Source organism: Marmota monax, unplaced genomic scaffold (assembly GCF_021218885.2).
Source record: "Marmota monax isolate L192 unplaced genomic scaffold, Marmota_monax_Labrador192_F-V1.1 WCK01_AAM20220418_F8-fsc00054, whole genome shotgun sequence".
NCBI classification, from domain to species: domain Eukaryota; kingdom Metazoa; phylum Chordata; class Mammalia; order Rodentia; family Sciuridae; genus Marmota; species Marmota monax.
In genome coordinates, this window is record NW_026692145.1 from 4,811,748 (window position 1) to 4,824,504 (window position 12,757).

The following is a 12,757-nucleotide window of genomic DNA, read 5'->3' on the forward strand; positions in this document are numbered from 1 at the left end:
AAATACAGAAAGGTAGAAATAAAAGGGAAAAACCATCCTAAGTCCCACAACCAAAATATAACTATTATTACCATTCTGGTGTATTTTCTCTATATAGAACTTTTTTTTGAAAGAGAGAGGAGAGAGAGAGAGAGAGAGAGAGAGAGAGAGAATTTTTTAATATTTATTTTTTTTAGTTTTTTGGCAGACACAACATCTTTGTTTGTATGTGGTGCTGAGGATCGAACTCAGTGCCTCACGCATGCCAGGCCAGCGTGCTACCGCTTGAGCCACATCCCCAGCCCGAGAAATTTTTTTTTGACTGTGGTGCTGGGGATTGAACCCACATCCTGGGCCATGTGAGGCAAGTGCTTTACTCCTGAGGTAACTCCTCAGCCCACTATATAGATTTTTTTTAAGAACAGGGCTCAGAATATAGCTCAGTGGTAGAGCTCTTGTCTAGTATGCCCAAGGCCCTGGCTTCCATCCCTAGCACCAAAAATAATAAACTAGACATAGTAGCACACACCTGAAATCCCAACAACTGGGGAAGCTGAAGCAGGAGCATCAAAAGTTCGAGGCCAGCCTCAGCAACTTAGCAAGATGATGTCTTAAAATAAAAAAGTAAAAAGGGCTGGGAATGTGGCTCAGTAGTTAGGCACCCCTTGGTTCTATCTCCAGTACCAAATTTAAAAAAAAAAAAAAAGGACTTGGAATGCATCTCAGTGGTAAAGTGCCCTGTGTTCAATCCCTATGGCAATAAATAAATAAATCCCAGTTGTTATCCTCCCTTTTTTCTTTGTCATACTGGGGATTGAACCCAGGATGCTTTACCACCAAGCCACATCCCCAACCCTTTTTTTAAAAAAAAAAATATTTTTTAGTTGCCAATGGACCTTTATTTCGTTTATTTATATTGGTGCTGAGAATCAAACTCAGTGTCTCACACATGCTAGGCAAGCACTGTGCCACTGAGCCACAACCCCCAGCTCCCTTTTTATTTATTTATTTTTTATTTTGAGACAGTGTCTCACTAAGTTGCTGAAGTTGACCTCAAACTTGCAATCCTCCAGCCTCAGCCTCCTGAGTCACTGAGATTACAGATGTAGGCCACTATGCCAGGCTCACCTGACTTTAGATTGAACCCCTCATCCCTGCTATCAACTAATCCTTTTCCACCAGCCTCAGAATGAGCCTAACCTTTTTTTTTTCCTTTAGTACCAGGGATCAAACTCAGGGGTGCTTAACCACTAAGCAATATCCCCAGCCATTTTTTTTATATTTTATTTATAGAGACAGGGTCTCACTGAGTTGCTCAGGGCCTTACTAAGTTGCTGAGGCTGGCTTTGAACTTGCAATCCTCCTGCCTCAGCCTCCTGAGCTGCTGGGATTATAGGCATTCAGCATAATGCCCGGTGAGCCTAACCCTTCTCATAGCCTGAACTCTAACTCCAGGCTGTGGATTAATCCAACCAGTTAAAACTGCTTTCTGGGACCAGGGCTATAGTTCAGTGGTAGAATCTGTGCTTAACATGTACAAGACCCTGGGTTTGGTCCTAGATACCAGGCATACACAAATGCTTACCCTTGGTTGAATGTAGGTGGTGCCAAGCTAAGCCATCTGTATTAGTCAAGAACTAACAGCATCAACTAGTGAGGCTGGATCAAGAGCAATGTTATCCTCAGCCCCTGGTGGCTCCAAGAATTAGGAATTACACAGAAGGCCAAAATCTGATAGGGAGGGCTTCCCAAAGAGGTAATTGGGCCTTGAAACAGATCCCTGTCTTCTTTACAGCTGGAAGACCCTTCAGTGTTCCCGGCTGTGATCGTGGAACAGGTACCCTACCCCGAATTACTGCACCTGTACTCAGGACTGGAGCTGGACGACGGTCACAATGGTGTCATAACAGATGGGACCTTGTGCATGACACAGGATCAGATCCTGGAGGGCAGTTTTTTGCTGGCAGGTCTGTTTCCTTTATGGACAGGGAAGGTGTGGTAGAGAGAGGGGTTCTCTCTTCAGGGAATAGCAGCCCACAAAGGCTGAACCCGAGCAGAATAGGAAGGCCCCCAATGAAAGGGGGTGCCACTTCATAGAAAAGGAACCATCTTAATGCATTCACATACTGTAGATGAGATTGGGACAAGGAGGAGTGGAGATTAGCTGAGGGGGTGGAGAATTAGGGCAGGAGGTAGACGGCTTCTTTCCCAGCTTTCCAGTAGGGTCCCTGTGACTCCTCTACTTACTACTCTATTGACCTGGGCTGGCCCTGGTTCTAGCTGTATTGTGCCCTAAGAGAACTCTTCTCCCCCCTCCCATGGAACCTGGAATCAGATGACAATGAGGCCACTTCACATACCGTGTCAACCACTGAAGTCTTACTGAATGTGGAATCTCCTAATGATATCCTGGATGAGAAGCAGATCTGTAAGTTTGACCCCAGGGCCTTGACTCAAGGCAACACAGCTGCCTTTGAAAATGTTGCGTCCGTGTAGTGGATTCCGAGGCACACGTGCAGGCAGGCCTAGGTGCCGACACCCCACCCATGTGCATATGAACAGGCCTGAGCTGGGACTCGTAAGGCAGGGGTATGAGGGCACTGGAGACATGGAGAAAATGGCCAGGGTGACTTTTGGGTTTTTATCCAATATTTAACTTGTGGTAAAATATGTATTAAATATACCATCTTATTCATTTTTAGTTTTATAGTTCAGCAGTGTTAAATATATTCCCATTGTTGGGTAACCATCACTACCATCCATCTCCAGAACTCTTTGCATCTTGTAAACCTGAAACTCTATCCCCATTAAATGACTTCCATCCTCTAACCCCCATCCCCAACCCATAGCAACCACCGTTCTACTCTCTGGGTCTATGAATTTGACTACTCTCCATACCTCATTTAAGTGGAATCATACAGTATTGGTCTTTTGTGACTGGTTTATTTCACTTAGCATAGTGTCCTCAAAGTCCATCCATGTTGTAGCCTTTTCAAGGCTGAACACTGTTGTCCAGGGGGTTTGGGGGCCCTTCTGTTCTCTTACTTGGCTCCTGGGAAGACTAAGAAACACAGGACCTAGCTTATTGAGAATTGTAGGAGGCTTGGTACATCTTCATCCCTCCCCTGTTAATGGAGGCTAGACCCTAAGAGGTCTCAGATGCTTGCTGATCCTCCCTGGCTCCCAGCCCTCCAGGAGGTTCCCAAGGCAGATTCCTCCCAGCACCTTCTCAGGCAAATGCCCTACTGCCACAGGAAGGTTCCCCCTCAACTTCCCTTGCCCTAGGGGGTACTGTGATGCAGTGAGGGGAAGAAAAGCCCTGGATCTGAAAGGTAAGAGATCTCATCTTGCCTCTCACTAATATTTGGCCAGGATACCAAGTGCCCACATGTACCATGCAGCAATTTGCTGTAACCTTGAGCACAAATTTTGCCATCTTTGGATTGGTCTTCGTTTCCTCATCAGGAAAGCAAAGGAATTGGGCTCACTGGTTTCTAAGGTCTCTTTGAGTTATAAAATAAGTGAAAGATCAAATCAAGGGGGCCTGTTACCCTGTATGCTACCCAGAACTTTCCCACTGCTGGCAGTGGGCTATAAATGTGGCAGCTGTGATTGAGGCCAACTCATGCTCACAGCTCTGCAGATGTTTCTGCCCTTCATGGTACAATACTCCTGAGGCATTTTCAGGTATGACCTATGTCTAGGGCTGTGGGGAACAGCACACCAACCCTCCCTAGGTGCCCCCAATTCTTGGGTTCAGCAGTGCTGGGAGACCACTGTCCAGCCCTGCCTAGGCCCTGTCCACCTCAGACCTTTCTTCTTGCAGTCAGCACCTCTGAAATGCTTACAGACTCAGACCCTGCTGCAGCCATCACTCTGCCCAACTACCTGTTTCCTGCCTCTGAGCCCGATGCCCTGAATGGGGCTGGTGACCAGGAAGATCATTCTCTGGAGGGAAGGGTCTCCAGAGAGGAAAGTTCTAAGAAGACTGGAAAATCAAAGAAAAGAAGTAAGGAGGGCTGGGGTTGTGGCTCAGCGGTAGAGCGCTAGCCTCACACGGGTGGGACCCTGGGTTCGATCGTCAGTGCCACATAAAAATAAATAAGTGAAATAAAGGTATTGTGTCCAACTACAACTAAAAAATAAATATTTTTAAAAAGAAGAAGTAAGGAGAGGAGGGGTGTATGTGTGTCCCCAGGGGGTGGGCAGTGGGGCCAGGGAAACTCTAAGGGCTGAATGAGCTGAGGCTCACAGATACATTAAGAGGACCTTTCTCTGGTCTGGCTGAGATGGATTAAAAGGCTTCCCTTCTGTAAACCTGGCCTCATTGGTGGGCCTGCCTGAAGCCTGACAGTCCCCTGCTGCTTTTGTCTGCTGAGTATATGTGTAAACTCCCCAAATGCCAACAACCCCAGTGGGTTGAATCCTAGGCTGAGAGTTCAGACTTCAGGCCTGGACCCCTGGTCTGGCCTGGACCTCTGGGGCCTCTGCCTATAAAAAGTGAGTCATGCCATGTACTTATCTCCCTTCTGCAGAGCTGATGAACCCCAGCCATATATGAGAGAGGACTTTGGGCTTTCCCAAGCTCTGGTGTTATTGATTTACTCAAGATGATGGCTGGCTTATACTGTCTGTCTTATATTGTCTTAGATTTGCTGTCAACATGGCAACCAAAAAGCCTCAGCACCACACTGACCTGCATGACAGTGGCACTTGTGGGCTGTCTCTCCACTTCAAACATTTAGGCCAGGCACACCCTGTTCTTATGAAGGTGCCTCATTTGCAAGCGTTACATTTTCCTACATCCTATTGGTAACCTTGTTACCAAGCTACCTTAGGGGACTGAAAATGAGGGTACAGATACTCACAGGCTATGGCTGTAGAGAATGATTGGCCTCCAGCCTCAGTGTCCTGGCTCCTCCTGGTTGGTCCTATCACACGCAACTTGGCTAGCTCACCATAGCCTTAGCCTCATCCTGTTCTTTCACCTTTCCTCTCACAGTCCGGAAGACAAAGGGCAACCGCAGTACCTCACCTGTCACTGACCCCAGCATCCCCATCCGGAAGAAATCAAAGGATGGCAAAGGTATGGCTGAGACTCAGGGGAGGTGGGAAGGGGGCCCCATAACCTGCTGCCAGGGATCCTAAGCCGCCCCTCACCACCTTCCCCTCTGCAGGCAGCACCATCTATCTGTGGGAGTTTCTCTTGGCGCTTCTACAAGACCGAAACACCTGTCCCAAGTACATCAAGTGGACCCAGCGAGAGAAAGGCATCTTCAAGTTGGTGGACTCCAAAGCTGTGTCCAAGCTGTGGGGAAAGCAGAAAAACAAGCCTGACATGAACTATGAGACAATGGGGCGGGCCCTAAGGTAAAAGCTGCTGGGACACAGACTCCCTGCCCTAGGGGAGACACCAAGCTCTTCCCAAGGCATCTCTCCCACTTGAATGGAGGCCTGATCAATCCTTTAAGGAAACAGGTTTCATAAATCTCCCATTTGCTTGCCCCATGCCCCCTCTGGGAGGAAAAATCACCTGTTGCATCTCTGTCCTGGAAGAATAGTGCCCCCGCCCCTGCCACCAATTCTAAGAAGGGATTTCTTCACATTCTGTAAGCCAGAGGCCCAGAGAGATGGCCTTGAGTTGCCCCAGAGTTAATCTCTCAGGCTAGGGGACTGCTGAGTCCCCTGCCCCCTATCTCCTCATTCATATTGCTATTCTTCATTCACTGCATGTTGTCAGCCATGAAACAGGCTGGGGTTGACACTGAAACATCCTTTTAGTACAACCTTTAAGTCCACAGAGGGAAACCTCAGAAATGTCATAAAAACCTTCTGTGTATCCCTTCCTGGCCCCTGAGTCCCTACCTGGCTCCCTGACCAACTTCAGCCTCATGCCTGCCCTGCCCTGGAGGGTGGTGTGTTGGGGACATGGAGAGTGAAGTTCTCCCCACTCAGTCCCTGCCTAACTCCCCACTCCCTGCCCATTGTCCCCCAGATATTACTACCAAAGAGGCATCCTGGCTAAAGTGGAAGGGCAGAGGCTGGTATACCAGTTTAAGGAGATGCCCAAGGATCTGGTGGTGATTGAAGACGAGGATGAGAAAAGTGAAGCTCCAGCAGCACCGCCACAGGCCTCCACTTCCTCCACTTCCTCCACCAACACCACCCGGAGGGCCAGCTCCAGGGTCTCATCCAGAGCTGCCACCCACGGCAAGGGCAGCCCTTCCTGGGAGAAGCCAAAGGTTCAGCATGTAGGTCTGCAGCCATCTGCGAGTCTGGAATTGGGACTGTCTCTAGACGAGGAGATCCCCACTACCTCCACCATGCTTGTCTCCTCACCAGAGAGCCAGACCAAGATCACCAAAGCCGTGAGGTGAGGGTGCCAAAGTAATTATGAGTCTTTCCATAGTCCCTTGTGTTGGGGGTCAGTTTTCAAATTCTTGCAAAGCTCTGCACTGTCTGTAGTCTTGTGGGATTCTCATAGAACCCCTGGGAAACCAGTGGAGCATGTCAAAAGGAAAGGTGACTTGCCCAAGGTCATGCACCACAAAAACCCCAAAGCAACACTTGACCTGGGGGGCTTCTGCCAGTGGGGACTGTTCCTGTTATACCAGAGTGCACCCAAAAAAGCCATCAGGGGTTTCCATACCTGGGCCCATCCTGCCAAGCCTCTACTCATATGTAAGAAAACATTACAGATAGACCTGCTCTGCCTTCCAAGCCTCCCTAGAAAGCTCTCACTACTTCTTCTCCATGTCACTGGGACTCCAGTCTTCTCTGAAAAGGCTGGACTTTGAGTTATGTCTGCACCTCTTGCTACTTTGGTTTGGGTCCCTGGGATGCTCTTTCAAATAAGGGAGGCAGGCCAGGCACCGTGGTGCATGCCTGTAATCCCAGTGACTCAAGAGGCTGAGACAGGATGATGCAAATTCAAGGCCAGCCTGGGCAACTTAGTGAGACCCTGTCTCAAATTTTTAAAAAGGGGGCTGGGTATGTAGCTCAGTGGTAGAGCACCCCTGGGTTCAATCCCCAGTACTGCAAAAAAAAAAAAAAAAAAAAAAGGTCATGGGGAGGGGCAGTAGAGTGGTCTATGGGGCTACAACTTCTAGATGCAAATCCCAGCTATGTGGTATTGGGGCAAGTTGCATGACCTGTCTGGGTCTCAGTTTCCTCAAGCTGTAAAATCAGATTCTTCTTAGTTCATGGGCTGTTTTGAGGCTTGAAAAAAATGCCACATACCAATCATTTAGAATGACCTCTGACCTGAACTAAGTACTCAATAAATGTTAGCTGGAGCAACAACACATGTGCAGAATGCCTGCCACTCTGTCCCTCTTGTGCCCTCCTTCGTAGCTGGTGGCAGGGTACCTCCTGCTTTAACAAACTTTATTTTCTATCTCTTCTCAGTACTTCTTCAGTGCCCAGCAACATCCACCTAGGAGTGGCCCCTGTGGGGTCAGGCTCAGCCGTGACCCTGCAGACCATCCCGTTGACCACAGTGCTGACCAATGGGTCTCCTGCCAGTACTACTGCTTCCACTCAGCTCGTTCTCCAGAGTGTTCCTCCTGTGTCAACGTTCAAAGACACCTTCACTTTGCAGGCCTCCTTCCCCCTGAACACCAGTTTCCAAGAGAACCAGGTGGCAGCACCAGGGACCCCCCTGATTCTTAGTAGCCTCCCCCAACTGCTGGCTGGGGCCAATCGTTCAACCAACCCAGCACCACCCTCGGCCACAGGTGCTGGACCAGCGGGGCCCAGCTCTCAGCCCCCTGGGACTGTCATTGCTGCCTTCATCAGGACTTCTAGCACCACAGCAGCCCCTGGGGTCAAGGAGGGGCCACTGAGGTCCTCCTCATATGTGCAGGGCATGGTGACTGGGGCTCCCATGGAGGGGCTGCTGGTTCCTGAAGAGACCCTGAGGGAGCTTCTGAGAGATCAGGCTCATCTTCAGCCACTTCCAACCCAGGTGGTTTCAAGGGGTTCCCACAATTCGAGCCTTATGGGAAACCAGACTTTCTCTTCCCCTAGCCGCCCCACTGTTGGGCTGACCCCTGTGGCTGAACTTGAGCTCTCCTCAGGCTCAGGGTCCCTGTTTATGGCTGAGCCTAGTGTGACCACATCTGGGAACCTGCTGACTAGATCCCCAACCCCAGCCTCCTTCTCCCCATTCAACCCCACCTCCCTCATTAAGATGGAGCCCCATGACATGTAAAGGAAGGCATCACCAGTGTGACCCATCAGGTGAAGCTGAGCAGCATTTTCACACAGACTGACTTAAGTAGTGTACTTGCCCTTACATTTCAGTGGGATTCATTACACCTGAACCCCAGTCCCCCGGCCCTACCTGGCATCACCATGGCCAAGCTATGCTCACTTTGAGCATCCCTGGCAGCAGACCATGGCCTTCAGGAGCACTAGGGGATATGCTCTTGGCAGGATATTGGGCTGACTTGGTGATAGAGGGAAAACCCCTAAGCCAGGGAGAAATTTGGGGCCAGGGCATGGGGGGTTTGTGAGAAGAGTCTGGCCTGACTGCGTCTCACTGTCTACATTCCCTATGCAGGGAATTTAATATCCCGTATGTGAATATCTCTGTATGTATTTGTGTGTACTTGGGGTTCTGTATCTTCCGTTTTGGGGGGAAGATGGGGGTATAGCTGTGAGGTCTTCAAGGGGTGGTGTGTTCCTCCAAGGGTCAACCACAGAGATGGGGATTTTTTTTAAAGGAAAAGAATTCTGTAATTACCTGTTCAAGCCAAGATTTGGTTGCTCTGAGACTATAGGGTACTGGTTGGGTCCCCCAAACCTGGAGAGATGTCACAGAGCTGGGATGGGTCCAGGTAGGAGAGCTTCAGTGGGTCTGTGTGTTGCAGAAGAAACATGCCTAGGGGACAAGAAGGCTGAGTGGGATTGGACAACAAATGAAGAAAGAGAAGAGAACTCAGCACTGGATGTGACCCCCACAGGCTAGACCAAGACTCTTTTCCTAGAGTTTGCCACATTGCCTGCCAAAGTCATCGATGCTGGCAGGTGGCAAACTTGCCACCTCAAAGTGCTTTGCTGAAGGATTAGTCAGGGAAAAGCACACCTCTAGAGTCAGACCCAGCTACAGGGTCTCCAGTCAGGACTGGGTTGGTTGAATGTTTGTGCCCAGGACTTGAGCTGTTGGTGTAATACCATCCTTCCACCAGACAACAGCCTCCTCTGGCACACCACCCTAGTGCCCCATCCTTGGTTCCTTCTATATTACTTTTGACCCTGAGATTTTTCTAGCTGTCAGGCATTGCTGGGGCTAGTCAGTAGACAGCCCAGCCTGGGCCTGCCTCCATTCCTGCCTGTGGGCGTGTGCTGTGTAGTGCCTGCTCTGCAGTCTCTGCTGCCCGTCCTGCCCTCTCACCTCAGAGGTGTGCCAGCCCACTCCCACAATGCCTACCACAGACCTCCGGTGGGCTACTGCTCTTCATTTCCAACTTTTTGCACCTAATGCTGATTCCTTCTTCACCGAGAAGACAGGAGCCAGCAGGCATGAGTTATCTCCACATGGCTCCCTTTCTCTTTCTGAGGCTTGGGTGCCCTTCCCTTCTTTCTTCTTTGAATCCACTTGCCACTCCTGCCAAGTTTGGGGGCAAAACTAAGAAATGCCTGGAAGCAACTCTGGTGAATTTGGTTAATGTGAATCAGTGCCTCAGGACTTTTGCTCCGTCCTCGGCACAAAACCACCCACTTGATCTAACTACCTCCCCTGGCTGCTCTTCTCTCTTTCCTGTCCTTATTCTCTCCCACTCGCTTCTTCCCCAGAGAGGTGGCCATGCAAGTGCATTTACTATGTTTCTAGCAGTTGGCATTGAAGTGCCTTTTTCTAATAAAATCAGCTTATTATGGACAATTTCCTGATGGTTGATAGTGAGCATTTTAAGAAAGGGTTATTGTTTAAGAAAAAATTACACAAAGGCATAGCATGGATTAGGGGTGATCCTGCCCCTGACTGAAATGTGGCTTCTACCTGCCCACTCCTGCTCCACTCCATAGAAACATGTCATCTGAAGGTCTTCAGTACCCTATAGTGAAATCAAATATCTTCTCCACAGTTCTCGTCACAGTAGCTGGGCTCTCCTTCCCCCAACATCCTTTCTCCATGCCTGTGCCGGATCCTTATCTGACACTTCAAATGTGGGTGTTCCCCAAGGGTCTTGTCATTCTCACGGCCTGGCTCTTCTGGGTGAGAATTAAATCTAGAACTCCAGTGCCTGCTTTTTCTCCTGAGACCCTGGCTCACATGTCTAGGGATATGCTGAATGTTTCTCTCCAAATATCTGTCAACTCCTCTATCAAATGTGGAACTTTAAATTCTTTCCACACACAAAATCAAACAAAAGGCCATCATGACTTGCCAATGTCATGACTTTCTAAGCTTCAAATTTCAGAGCTATCTGATGGCTGTCTTCACTTGACCTTGTCCCCATCCCGGCTCCTGAAGTCCAGAAGGTTTGCAATGCCTCTCAAATCTGGCCTGCCTTCCTTTCACATTCCCAGAGCCTCCAGTCTGGCTCATACTACCCAGAGTTCCCCCTACTCCAAACATCAACACCCTGCTCAGTGTGATCTGTCTAACCACCTCCCATCTATCAGGACACCAATCCTATCCTTTCCCCACTAAAAAACCTTCAGTGACTCCTCCTGGTTCACAAGTAGTGGTGATACTTAACATATGTCCCCAATCCTTTCTAGATGCCCAGCATTAAACCTCTAGTTGCTAATTCATGAGGCAGTCCAGAGGTCCTGTGGGAAGAAAGTGGGAGTACTTGGAGAGCTCAGAGAAGGAACTCCAGAGGGATTTTAAGTCTGGTGTCAGCCCCACCTTTGGGCAAAGCCCAAGTCCTTGGCCCTTCACCATCTGGTCCTATCTAACTTTCCCAGTCCACTGACACTGCTCCTTCCTCTGCCCCAGTGGATTGATCTGTTGGTCTTTGAACATCCCTCCATTCAAAATTTCCCAACTCCATGCTTTTCCTTTACTGGGTTCTGCTTAATCCAAATGCTCTTCCTATCCCCTAGTACCAACATGTCTGTCTTCAAGACTCAATTTCATGGAAGCCGCCTCCCCAGACCAGCCTATCATTGAGTTCTTTTTTTTTTTTAAACTCATTGCATTTGCCACTCTTTAGGCAACTGATCATGAACAGCCTGTGACGGCTCCTCTATTACAATCAGAAACTGTTACTTAAAGCTTCAATGACCTGATTCTATTTAGTCTCCCCATTCAGTGTATTCCCTGATAGGCAGGGGGGACTGTAGCACACATAGAACAGGGCACACTACAAAGCAGATAAGCATCAACAAATGGTTACTGATAGAGCTGGTGGGAGATGGGGACCAAAGTTTTGAGGTAGGTTACCTCTGACCTTCCCACTGCACAGGCACTCACCCCAGGTGCTCCACTGCCCAGGGCCTGCCCTCCCTGGCTCAGTGCCCTCATGGTACCCCCACCACACCCCCATCTAAACACCCAAGACTTGTTACTACTTTCAAAGTCCTTTTCCCCTAAAGAAACTTCCCTGTCCAGTTTCTTTCCTACTTAAAGTGTTAAAACAGCTAATCTGATAAACTAATCTGTGCTGGTATAGTTATGGGAAAGGGCTAGAGGAGAACCTCAGGAGAGAGGTTCTTTTTAAACAGTTAAATGACACTTAACCAGTCATGGGACAACAACATCCCTGACTTTGCAATGTTTAAGGGAGTCAGGAGTCAAGCAATGATCCTCACCTCCCAGCAGCTGGTGTGTCACCACTTAGTCCTCGCTCCCACAGCACTTTGTATATACCTCTTATTGTAGCACATAGCACAATGTAGTTCTTTAATTATGTGTTTATTATGTATGTTTCCCCTCCAATAGACTGTGAGCTCCTCAAGGACAGGGACTGTGTGTTAGTCACTGATGTATCCCCCAGCGCCTAGCACAGTGCCTGGCACACAGTAGGTGCTCAATAAATGTTTATTGAAAGGATGGATGAGTCCTGATTCCAATTATGGTGACTTCTGCCCTATACTATGGCAAGCAAGAGGAGACAGAAGGATAACCCATACTCAGGAGATATGGCAGCATGTTGATCCATCATATAACACTGCAGGCATCTATTTCATTTGTCAACATCTGTAGCTATCCCATGCACAACAAGGTCCACAGTATTTCAGAGCTGTTCTCAGCTATGCTTTGCTGCCTATCACCCAGTGCCATAGGCTCTTGAACTGCCCTTTACCACTGTCTCTTTCCAGGGACTGCCTCACTATTATTTCCTCATGTCTGGGTGGGACTGAGTGGTGGAAATGCAGGGCCCCGGTGGACAAGACGGGACACTTATTCTGACGGCCACAAGCCTCCTGACCCCATCAAGTAATCTGAAAGAGCCAGTTGCCTCTGGCACCAAAGCTCCCCCTGCCCAGGCCTATGATGAGCCAACTTTTGCGTCCTGGGGTCCCAGTCTCCGAGAGCCTAGGCCCTGGCGCCCGGACATGGGGCCGATGTCCAGCAGGTGGCGCTGTCGAGCTGGCAACGGCGGGCGGGCTGCCCAGCGGCGCTCGGGAAGGAGGGGAGGTCAGGGCGGGGCCTACCGCTCTTCGAGGAGGCGGCCGCGGCCTGCGCCTTCCCGTACCTCGTCTGTGCCCCCGCGCCCCCAACTATCCCTGGGCAATTCCAGCCGAGGGCTCCATTGCTTTGGAGCTTCGAACTTTCCCTTCCGCCTCTGCCCCCTCCACTTTCGGAGGGGAATTTAGCAGTCCA

General features: G+C 49.5%; 1 protein-coding gene across 4 annotated transcripts in view; it reads left to right on the forward strand.

Moving 5' to 3' along the window:
• Positions 1-11,983, forward strand: part of Elf4 (E74 like ETS transcription factor 4) — a 49,447-nt gene extending 37,464 nt beyond the window's left edge. For 3 of the 4 annotated variants that reach the window (XM_046468347.2, XM_046468330.2, XM_046468339.2), the window contains exons 3-9: positions 1,775-1,946; positions 2,315-2,407; positions 3,806-3,988; positions 4,982-5,065; positions 5,157-5,349; positions 5,975-6,352; positions 7,387-11,983. In XM_046468347.2, coding sequence (XP_046324303.1) covers positions 1,775-1,946; positions 2,315-2,407; positions 3,806-3,988; positions 4,982-5,065; positions 5,157-5,349; positions 5,975-6,352; positions 7,387-8,191 — 1,908 coding nt within the window. In that variant the 3' untranslated portion in view covers positions 8,192-11,983. The remainder of the gene's footprint in view (positions 1-1,774; positions 1,947-2,314; positions 2,408-3,805; positions 3,989-4,981; positions 5,066-5,156; positions 5,350-5,974; positions 6,353-7,386) is intronic. The other variant, XM_046468351.2, reaches the window with a different exon arrangement.
• The last annotated feature ends 774 nt before the right edge of the window (positions 11,984-12,757 follow it).